The sequence below is a fragment of the Amphiprion ocellaris genome, chromosome 11 (genome assembly GCF_022539595.1).
Source record: "Amphiprion ocellaris isolate individual 3 ecotype Okinawa chromosome 11, ASM2253959v1, whole genome shotgun sequence".
Taxonomy (NCBI): domain Eukaryota; kingdom Metazoa; phylum Chordata; class Actinopteri; family Pomacentridae; genus Amphiprion; species Amphiprion ocellaris.
The window spans coordinates 15,861,858-15,873,336 of NC_072776.1; the positions used below are offsets into that span (position 1 = coordinate 15,861,858).

Here is an 11,479-nt window from a genome sequence, read left to right on the forward strand (position 1 = left end):
ATTGGCCAATTGGATCGTATGAACAGCGTTCATCGAAGTATAGTATTTCTTTCCGGGGTTGTCTTCTCAAAATAAGGGGTGAAGCATGTTAGCTAACCCCGAAAGTTTAAAGATTCTGAAGTGTTAATGTGTCCAGTGAGTTTTTGCGGTGTTTGTGTGACACAAAGTAAGCGCGTACCATCAGTCTGAAATGAGTAAAAGAAGCGGTTGAAAAGTGGAACAGAGAGAGTCGGGTGAGATTCATGTTAACTGGCTAACGGCATTCTGCAAACGAACTTCATGTGGCTGTAATTTTATTAATTATATTTAATCTAACTTCTTTGAATATATGACAAACGTATCGTAAGATAAAATGCTCAACGGTAAATCGACTATAACTTTATTCTCCAACTAAAATATTCTGACCAGTAGTCCCAGCAAGCTTGAGCATTGTCTCTTATTATGTGTCTTTGTTCGAGTTAGCTAACTAATGCTAAGCTAAATGAAGTTGCCACTTTCCATTAAACAGCTTAGCTCGCAGTGGTGTCTGGTTTGACAGCATTAGCCACCACTTTGTATATGTTAGCGCAGAGCTAACAAAGAAAAGAACTTTAACATGTTGACTTTGAGCAAATCATTCAAGTGAAAAAGATCAAGCAAAGGGGGAACAAACAAACATTATTCTTTATTCTGAATATGTAATCCTCTCTCCTATCAGGTTTTCCTCAATGTATTGATGTAGTTCATTGTATTACCCTCTTCATTTCCGTTAATTTTACTGCTGATATTAGTAATTGTGACCTGCCTTCTGTTTTTACAGTTTAAAAACCCCTCCGGTGCTCTTCCTTTGCCCTGTTTCTTTGTTCCCTGATGTCCTTGCTGCTGTCTCAGATCTTTGTCTCAGACTGCCTTCCAGCCTTCTTATCAGTCTCCTTTCTCTCCACAGCCAAAGATGATTGAACCAGAGTTACTAACCGAGGTCCCTGCCGCACTGAAGCGGCTGGCCAAGCAGGTCGTGAGGGGTTTTTATGGTGTGGAACATGCCTTGGCCCTGGATGTGTTAATCCGCAATCCATGTGTGCGAGAGGAGGATATGCTAGAGCTGCTCAAGTTTGACCGCAAACAGCTGCGATCAGTACTCAATACTTTGAAAGCAGACAAGTTTGTCAAGTGCCGCATGAGGGTGGAGACAGCCCCGGATGGCAAAACAACACGGCACAACTACTACTTTATCAACTACAGGTTCAATTTTTGTATTTTTTTATATATTTTTCTAGTAACAGTTGCAGATGATTAACATGTCAAAAGTCAACAATCGGATATTTATTTGGTGGGTTTTTTTGTGTGTGCAGGGTACTGGTCAATGTGGTCAAGTATAAACTGGATCACATGCGACGCCGCATTGAGACAGATGAGCGAGACTCCACCAATCGTGCCTCCTTCCGGTGTCCCTGCTGTTTCTCCACTTTCACCGACTTAGAGGCCAACCAGCTTTTTGACCCCATGACAGGTAAACATCACACGCAAACTATCTGCAGCGCTGAAGCCCTTCATTGTTGCTCTTTGACAAATTTGAAAGTATTTTGCCATTTTTTTATGGAGATCTACTTTACTCAAAGTGCTGCATTAAAAAGCAGTGTGCAGGGAAATATTCTTTTTTTCTGTCTAGATACTCTATACAGCATGGCCTTTGATAATTTATAGTTAGGACAAATTAGTATTAAACGGTTCTAATTCATTGCTGCCTTACAAAGTTTCAATCCCAAAAAAACAATGGAGAGCTCTAACAAAGGTTGCAGGAAATAAAAACCTGCATCTAATTGATAATAAGCTGGATATATGATGACTAGGTCTGGTAGAATCAGAGAAAAATGAGAGTAGAGTGAGAAACTGTTCTCTTAATGTCTTTAAAAATAAGGTTCTAGGCTTTGAAATATTAAGATAATTTGTTGTCCTTTGAGATATTCTTTACAATGATTTAGAAATATCAGTTTCAAGTTTATCCATTTTATGGTGTGCTGCGCAGGTTTCCTCTAGATGGCAGTGAAACCATATATTCAAAAAAATTCAGGTTGTTTTAGTGTATACAGTCTCTTATCAAAATCTTTTTTTCCATCAGCAAACTATTTGGACCAGACATACCACATTTATTCTCAGCTATTTTATATTGATTTAAGTTTTTGTTGTATTTTCTCTTCAGGTTCAAAAAAATGAAAATACATGTAACTATGCCAACAGGTAATTTAAACATCTCAAGGCTGCTCAGTTGGCGATGTTTTTCAAGAGGAAGAACACTTCTGTGGTTGTGATTGTTGCATTCCATGTCAACTTGCATATACCTCCCATTTTATGTCATCGATTTTCTAAAGTGTAAAAAAATGGTTTTAAACAATCACTTTCCAGTGCACTTTGTATTATTTGGTATCCATTAGGATGTGTAAACTAATGAAACTGTGTAAGCCAGTGTATTGTTGCATGCAGCACTTCACGAGATGAGCGGTTTTCACACAATAATACAAAAAAAATGTCTATTTTCCAATAAATATTTCAGGTTTTCTCGTCACAGAAGGTTTGAACAAATGGGCTATGTGCTTTTGGTCCTCTCTGTCTGCCAAGAAATATTTTATCCAAGCTGCAGGGTTACATATGTGCCATTTAAAAATACATAATAATAATAATGGACAGATTGAGATCTTGAGACATACACTGATGCTGACAAATTGGCTGACGGTATTACCAGATAAAAAGAAGCTTAGTTAAAATTATGGCTGCATTTACTCATCTACTGCTTACCATAATCTTAACCTACAATATTGAATTACTCTTGGTTCCTTTCACTTTCGTCATTACTGCATTTTTATATATATTTGTTGTCCACCTGTCAGTCACACTCAAATTCACACCCTGCTTCAATATGGACTGGCAGCAGTCCAAAACCTTGCTTTTAAATGGGCATCACTTCACTCACTTATCACTGATATTTATCCATAAAAATTGGTGGTGCATGTGTTTGACATGTGAGTAACAGACGCGAACAGAAAGTCACGCTTAGTGCTGTCATGTAGGTGGGGACATTTTTCAGTCATTAGTTAGATGAAACCAACTTTTGGAATTAGGAATGAAGTAAACCTTAAAAAAATTTCCAAGGCTGCTTATTAATCATTCACAACTTCAGCAAGGAGGTACATGTGATATTCGTGCTGTTATAGCAATTATAATTTAAAGGATATTCTTCAATGCATTAAAAAGATATGTTGCCAAAGGCAAGTGAAATATAGCTAGGGTATAATGGTCCTGTCAGTATTCAGTGCATCACCAAGATATGTGATGTATGTTGTTCGTCGTGTTTTGTGTTGGAAAAATTGAGCTGTAAAAGAACATTGTGCTCGTGATGATGATTTTTTGTGTTCATGAGGAAAGCTGTTTCTCTAAACTGTTTTCATTCATAAACTGCATTCATTTTAGTGTGTCAGAATGAGGCACCGTGCTTACATTGTCTGCCAATATGAAGGCTGATTGTCGCTCGTCCATGTTGTTGCTAGGATACACAGAGGCTGTGCCACACAAACATGTAAAATTACATGTCATTGACTTTTTAGCATTTTGTAGCTCAAATCTGTTTCCACTGAGTGAATAAATGTTGTAAATAATTAATTTCATCATATGGTAATCTGAAAAATTCCTACTGACTCGAATTTCTTAGAATTCATTTATGTAATGCTTTGCAGTAAAGCTGTTTTTCACTGCCTTACAGCATTCATTCAGTTCAATTTAGTTAATTTATATTCTCTTTTAATATAATACAAAGAACACCCTGCATCCGAAAACACCGTTAGTAAGTCCCAAACAGACTGTTTTTGAAGTGTCCATAAGAAAAATTGTAATAATAACATAAAAATGACAGTTTTAAAGCGTGTCCTATGATGACAGTGGCTGCAACCTTAATTATGCATAAGTTTAAGACTTAGTTCTATTGCTGAGTTATCTAAAAATTTACTTCCTGTATAGTCGTTAAAAAATAAATAAATAAGAAACTGGCTATAGAGATCAAGACATTGTCATGTACCAGGCTGCAAGTATGTTTGTTTCTGCTGTTGAAGTTGGACAGTTTAACATGGATGTCTGTGTGATGGGCTTTTGGAGCCTCCCTCCAGTGGCCATTTGAGGAAATGCGGTTATTGGCGCATTCAGATTGGCTTAATTTTTCAGCCCCAGTGGGTGATGCTTGTGTATGTTTGAGGAAATATGATATACAATCATTCCACAATTAATTACTAATTACTTTTGATAAGCAGAATAATATTATGCTGGAAATAATCCACCTTCCTGATACTGCTTTGGAACTGTCAGCATCTTCATGGTGACACAATTACAAACATCTTGCCAATTCCTTTGCATCTGTCTCTTGTTTCAATGTATCTCAACTGTCATTAGTTCTTGCTGTGAAGGCAGTAACTCTGCACCCTGACAGAGGTGGACAAAATGAATACCTGAAGTTCATGTGGTGATCTGATGGACTGGCTGCTTCTGCAGGGGCCAGCAACACTCAGTGCGACTTCACAGGGATGGAAAATGACATTGCTGGTCTTCCAGCTCATTGTGACCCAAAAAGGAGAAACAAACACCCTGCAGCTGTGAATTTTCACAGTCTGCCATGTGGATGTTGTACGACATGGATTTTTACCTATTTTTGTAGTCATTCCACCGGACATGTTGGTCCCTCACCTTTTGAAAGCATACTTTGTTGCTCAGTACAAAATCTCATTTTCTTTTACAATTTCCTCTTCAGTCAGTCGCTGCCCGCCAAGGTTTTTTTTGATTTCTGGGAAGGCCAATATCAATATGTTTAAGGCCAAACCCAACCTAACTATGTGAAGGTTTGCTCTGTCAGTACTGAACAAGATACTAACGTCTCACCATCGTTAATGGGGAAAGAAATAATATTTGCATTTTTGATTTATTGTGCTTAACAGTTGTGGCACTTTGCAGTGATGATGGCTCTGATGATGCTCAGTGTGTGTTAAGCATTGCCCCTAATGAATTATTTGTACTTAACTGTAGAATACTGCATTCTTTTGTTATAAGGGTTCTACTTTATAATTCTGATTAATGTCATATTTCCCCCAACTTAAGCTGATTTCTCTACATAACAAAATAAATATTAATTTGCAAATAATATTATCTTATTTTTGCTTTAAAACTCAAGGCATGCTCTCTTTGCACTATTTACCTCAAGCACTGGTCCAGGTCAAGTCCTTTTTATTTAAAGAGTTTTCTGATTCTGTTTCCTGTTATCCATGATTATCATATTTAGCAGTGTCCGGAATATACAGTTCATTCCCTTGTTCTCTGTTCCCCCCCACACACTTTGTTTTTCTCTCTCCCATACACACATAGACAGAAAGCAGACATGGGGTCTGTGCTAATGCTGGAACAGCGCCCATTATTGAAACTGAAATCAGCCAGAGAAGCAGATGGTCGAACGTGCCCTTCTCTTACTGGTAGGAATCAAGGGGTGTGTGTGCTGTGCGCACAATTTCACAAAGCCCTTGTAAATATATTGCAGTGTTTATAAAATTATCCCCAGAAAAAGATCATCACAGTGGAATAAACTACTTTCCTGGTTACCTGTGAGTATTTGAAATTTGCCTTTGCATCAACACAACAATAACTAGAAAAATGTTTCCAAACTGGTCTGGCCCTCTAGGGTCTGCATTTGTTTTGAGTAAAATCACAGGCCACATGTACTGACTCAACACTAAGAGTAACAGTTCTTACTTCTTGGCTACAAGTGCACTTAGCTGGATGTTAGATGGAGCCCGGAACAGAGTTTTCTGAGGGTTGGTAACAAATCCACAGCACCAGTCACAAAAGTGAAACAAAAGCACAGAAGCTGGTTTATATTTGCGCACATTTTGTCTCCTATAACAGGCAACATTGCCTTGCTGTGTGTGAGATGTATCTCAAAATTAAAATGAGCGCATAATGTACACAGTGTAAAAGTCTATCACACCACACCACAGTCCCAACCACTTATTTCTTCACTGGTTTTTGATGATATGGAATCTACTTTGGCCTAAGTTCTTTCTTTGCCCACAGGAACATTTCGCTGTACCTTCTGCCAGACAGAGGTAGAGGAAGACGAGTCTGTCTGTCCTGATGCCAGGACGCTGGTGGCACGCTTCAATGAGCAGATCGAACCCATCTATGTCCTTCTACGTGAGACCGAAGATGTTAACTTGTCCCATGACCTGCTGGAGCCTGAGCCTGCTGAGATCCCTGCTCTCAAACAGAGGTCAGTTTGTAACAATGGCAATACTGCACTTATCACCTCAGTCAGTATCGCATTGATCCTCCTGAGCCACTCCCTCACCCCTGTTAACAGCAGTAATCACAGCTGTGATTTAGCCTCAACTTGATAACTGTTTGTGCCACAATGGAATTGTATTTTCTTATCTTAAGCCCTAGGAGGGTGCGAACTACAGGGGAGCCAGGATGGGCTTGGCTTCTCTTTATAAGCCATGAGCTCCCCTGAAAAACCTGATTTTGGTTTGGTGGTCTCTAAAATGTTGACAGTGTGCAATGTTTTTCATGCATTACTATTTTTTTCTGATCTTAACCATCATGGATCATGCATAAAAATAAACCATTATTGATGCATGATTCATGCATGAGGGTGAATCATAACTAATTCATTGTCATAAAGATATTTGCATGCATTCTATTCTTGCCTTCACCATCAGAGCATGGCAGTGCAATATCATAAACTTGACTCACTGTACCTTATATATGAGCAAAATCAAACAAACTTTTTTGATATCAACAGAACAAACCTATCCTTCTGTGGTGCAGAAAGTAGGCAGCAGCTGTGTTATCATTCTTATCATTTAGATTCTTGTTAAAACGAATATCAATAAATAAAATTCAAATTCACGTCCTTTACAAAAGTTGTATCTGTTGCCTCTAATCACAAAAAGTCTAAAAAAAGATTAAGTTACAGTGTAGTTCACACACTCCTTAAGCAGTAGTTAACCAAAATGTATAGCTTGGTTACATCACATGCTCATAGTTTTTCTTTTAGCTTCAATCAATTCAGCTGTTGAAGATCAATTTAAAGGATATTTGCTCAATCTTTCCTCTAGTCGTGAACGTTCTGCAGCATCTGGAGCAAACCCTGCAAGCGGTCCACACCGTGAAGCCTGGTCTACTAAAGGATCATCCTACGCTGACCTGTACACCCAGAATGTGGTTATCAATATGGAGGAGCAGGATGAGCAGCAGAAGCAGGCCAGTGAGGGCAAGGCACCCAAAGAAAGGCCTGTTTGGTTGACCCACAGCACCGTACAGGGTGCATACAGCGAGGCTGACAGCCTAAAGAACCGTAAGTAAAGCTTTCCTTGATATTATACTTTGTTTCCTAGTGTTATTGCAATGGTGTATATTTTCATTTGTAGAAAAATTCGACAGACTTTTTGGCAGTATGAAGGATTGAATAGCTTCTCATACTCCTGCCTCCATCTTGGCTACAATGAACTTAACTTGTTTCTTTAACCAGGGTGTACATCTACTTCAATAGTAACTTGAATTAATTTAACACTTTCATGTGTGAAGGAAGTATATGCTTTAGTATTTTTACCCCTGTTCTAACTCACAGAAGCAATGTTTATTTGTGCTTCTGGTTTGAAATCCCTCTCAGACATACCTTTCCCTCCTTGTTTGTTTGTGCCCTTTTGTTCATTCTGTGGTTCGGGGATATTTTGATGTGAAATGGGCTGCTGCAATGAGAGAATTTACTCATGAGGCTGACTTCTCCCATGACACTGCCACACATAACCTTTAAGGTTTCAACAATCGTACTTGAAACAAAGGCTTCACACAAATATGCTAGCTTATAATTGAATTATTTATTAAAATCATATGTTTCCTATATAGACTTTTTTGACCAAATAAACAAATTCACATCAGCTCATAGCATCCACCTAGACTCAATAGAGGTAAATATAAGCAGCACAAAAAAATTACAGCTTTTCCATACACTACAAATTCTATCTGTTAAAAATAAGATGAATTAATCTAAAACCCAAAGTACTGCCACATTTCTTGAAACTTTTTATCCCTATTCGCTGCCATAATGTCAACATCTCTCCCTCTGAGTCAGACGATGCTACATTTGACATTGAATTCTCTCCCACTCTCAGCTGCTGCTTTCACTGTCATTAATCATAAATGCTGTTGCTTGTCCATAGTGGGGCGTGTTGAATGCACTGGGTTTTTCAGAAAATACTAAGATTTCTAGGAGATGGACTGCAAAAAGCTCAGTCCAGACCCCACACCTTCGGCTGCTCCTCTCTGACATTTAATTTCCATCCATGATCTCTTTGTAGTCAGAACAGGCTATTGCAAGTCAATCAAGGTTATCTCCGTCTGTCAAAGTGGCCCTTCATCAAACTATCACATTCTGACATTGTTTTCCCTCCCAAGGGCTTGTGGCTATCAGACCTGGCCAAACTCCATTCAACAATAATTGCTTAATTGAAATAATCATAGACTTGATAAGTATATGGCTGTGCAAGGATTGCTCATTAATAAAATCCACTCTTGTGGAAATTGCACGAATTATACCGTCGGAACATTCTGCCTCTGAGGTGTGTCTGTGTAGTTGTCTGTAGTGGCCTTGCTGCACTTTAGAGTTTGAAAGCAGACAGATGTCAGGACATTGAAATGTTACATAGTTATTCAAGTAGTAACCTACAAGAAGTAGAGACGTCCTTTTTTTTTTTTTTTTGCCACATTTCAGATCAGAGTATCTGTCAATAAAAAAAATCTGGCCCAATACTTACATGTTGAATAAACATCTATCAATAAAAACAGGGTAAATACAAGCCCTGGTGTTACTGTGGTAGGCTGTTTTTTTTTTACTGGTGAAAGTGACAGTCAGAGACAACTAAGAAGTTACCTCCAGAGTTTAATGCATACTGCTCTTTACTACTGAAAAGACAGTTGCTGGTTAGGATGTAGGGTGAAGAGGGATTCCACCATTTCGTTGTTTCAGACCAGCAGGAGGAGCTTCAAGTGGCGCAATGAAGAGGTGGAAGTGAGAAATGGAAAATTAAAATGGTAGGAAACATACCTATGGCTGCGAGCTCTAGAGTTGGAGCAGGGTCAGACATCTGTATCATTCTCCACTCACTGTCTCACATCACCCACTCCTACGCCTCACAGTGGCTTTGACGTCAGCAGGCATGTGGCACTTTTTGTTTTGTCTTCTCAAAGCACAAAAAAATCAATCCGACTGGTTTGCTGAAAAAATAAATAAAATTCCATTAGCACTTTGGATGGATTGTATTTTTCTTCAGTCTGTTTTCTCCTGTTTCCTTTAGTTATGAGTTTAGTGAAAGATTTACCCTTTGTTTCATCTTAAGTATGCTCTTCTAGATTGAATAATAGTTTCCACCTAATTTTTTTCTGCTGTTGGTTCAAAATAAGGCCAGAGAGTCCTTTTTTAAAACCTTGTGAGAAAAAATACTTTGGCGGTTTGTAATTATTTTTCCAGGTTTTTGTGTTGTATTGGTTTTTTTGCACTTAGGTTTTCCCTTGGCCACAGTGTAACATCGATTTCTCATTATTTTTGCCAGATCGTTATTGAATCTAAAGTTTTCCCTGTTGTGATGCTTCACTGTACAGGTACCAATCTGTCAGAAAGGACAGCAATGTTGCAAATGTAGCAGGCTTAGGTGAACAAAACACAGTAAAGTTCAGTTAAGAAAGGATTTCCTTTTGCTCCATTGGTCCTTTAAAATATGACAACATCAGCCATGATACTAATACTTGGGATTGGTTCTACCAAACAGTATTGGTTGAAATAGGGCACATCTATCATACCATATCGCAACAAAAGCGCAATTTCATAAAAATCATTCCGAATGGTTATGATTGGATTGTTGTTTCCACAGGTGGCGATGTTGTACCCGGAGCACAGGATGGAACTGCTGGTCATGGAATTGGTCAGGCAGATGAAAATGAGGAAGTGATGCGTGCCCTGCTCATCCATGAGAAGAGGGCCGTTGCAGGAGCAGGTGTCGGCGGAGCAAGTTCTGCTGCCAGAGGCCTCACCTCAGCTACAGCTAATGCCAGCGACTCGGAGAGCGACACCAGTGAATCAGACGATGACTCTCCCTCGGGTCCTCCTCTTGCCGCTACTGCTCCGCATCGGGCCGAGGAGGACGAGGAAGAAGAGGACGACGAGTTCGAGGAGGTGGGGGATGAGCCAATGGTGATGGTAGGAGGTCGATCATTCTCGTACAGAGAGGTGAGCCAGAGGCCAGAGCTAGTGGAGCAGATGTCTGCACAGGAGAAAGAGGCTTACATTGAAATGGGACAGAACCTCTTCCAAGACATGTACTTCTGAGCACACATGCATACATTTGTATATACATACATTGACACACACGATAATACAATTTGATAGCGACTTCTGCTGTCTCTCACCGTCAGTGGTGATGTCTTGTAAAATATTTGTGCACATGACTTCTCAAGAAGAAAACAAGATGCTGCTCAAGAAGTACAGTCAGCTTCATGATCCTTTATCAAAGGAGCCGAGGACATGCTTTGACAGTGTTGCCCAAGTGATCACACTTGTAGTGTTCAACCCTAAGTATTTTTAAAAGTCACCAAACCAGAAGGGAGCTAGCCTGCTGCAGAGTGCCAATTAGTTTCTCTTTCTATTTCCTTTCAGCTGTAAATTTTAACAGGCTGTCTAAACCACTTGCATTTAAGCTGCGTTCTTCCGTCGTCAGCCTCTCACGCTGTGGACAGAAGGGACACACTTTTGTTTTAATCAATACAGCTTTCTACACACAAGTCAAGACCTTATGCTTGATGTCAATTTTCAAAAATGGACATTGATTGTGTATTGGGCTGTGAGAGCAGCCAAGAGATGTCTAAGTGCGTAGCAGTACTGGGGCTGAACAAGCTACTGCTGCTGTTGCTGCTGCCGCTGCCGGTTTCTCTATGCTGCCTGTGGAGACGAGATGAAAGGAAGAACATTTTCTGTTACCAAACAAGTTAACAGACTGGCCCTCAAAAACCCATCTCAGGCAAATGAAGAAAGAATGAAGTTATGAGTAAATTGTTGTGCTTACCAGTCAAACATTTGTTATTTTGAGCAATCTGTAATAAAAAGGATACTGCAGTACAGCAGCCATGTGTATGGAAGTGGAATACGTGTGTCAACATGGAGTGAACCTGTTGTCAGATTATGGTAGGATGATGAATGAAGCCATTCTGTGCAAACATTTTAACTCACAAGCAATGCAGAGTATTCTGTGTAAGTGTGGAAAATAGAAATTACCATACAGTTTTAAGTTGTAGCAACTTCTTTGGTGAAAATTTTTAATGCTCATTATGCTAATTTTTAACTGTTGAGCTGGTAACAGATTTCATATGGTATTAATGGATTGGTGAATGTCTAATATATACCAAATGAGTGTTAAAATGAAAA

General features: G+C 39.2%; 1 protein-coding gene across 1 annotated transcript; it reads left to right on the forward strand.

Annotated features, from left to right (window-relative positions):
• Window positions 1-48: 48 nt before the first annotated feature.
• Window positions 49-11,186, forward strand: gtf2e1 (general transcription factor IIE, polypeptide 1, alpha). The gene is made up of 6 exons (XM_023275220.3): window positions 49-233; window positions 926-1,221; window positions 1,332-1,489; window positions 6,079-6,274; window positions 7,122-7,360; window positions 9,933-11,186. Exons 2-6 carry the CDS (start codon window positions 932-934, stop codon window positions 10,385-10,387), a joined length of 1,338 nt encoding a protein of 445 aa, XP_023130988.2. The 5' UTR covers window positions 49-233; window positions 926-931; the 3' UTR covers window positions 10,388-11,186.
• Window positions 11,187-11,479: the final 293 nt, after the last annotated feature.

What these genes read in the sequence shown, in the direction of transcription:
- gtf2e1 (XM_023275220.3), top strand. Translation starts at nt 932, where the DNA reads ATGATTGAACCAGAGTTACTAACCGAGGTCCCTGCCGCACTGAAGCGG. An exon ending in TACTACTTTATCAACTACAG is followed by an intron (nt 1,222 to 1,331) that starts GTTCAATTTTTG and finishes TTGTGTGTGCAG; the next exon opens with GGTACTGGTCAATGTGGTCA. An exon ending in GGCTGACAGCCTAAAGAACC is followed by an intron (nt 7,361 to 9,932) that starts GTAAGTAAAGCT and finishes TTGTTTCCACAG; the next exon opens with GTGGCGATGTTGTACCCGGA.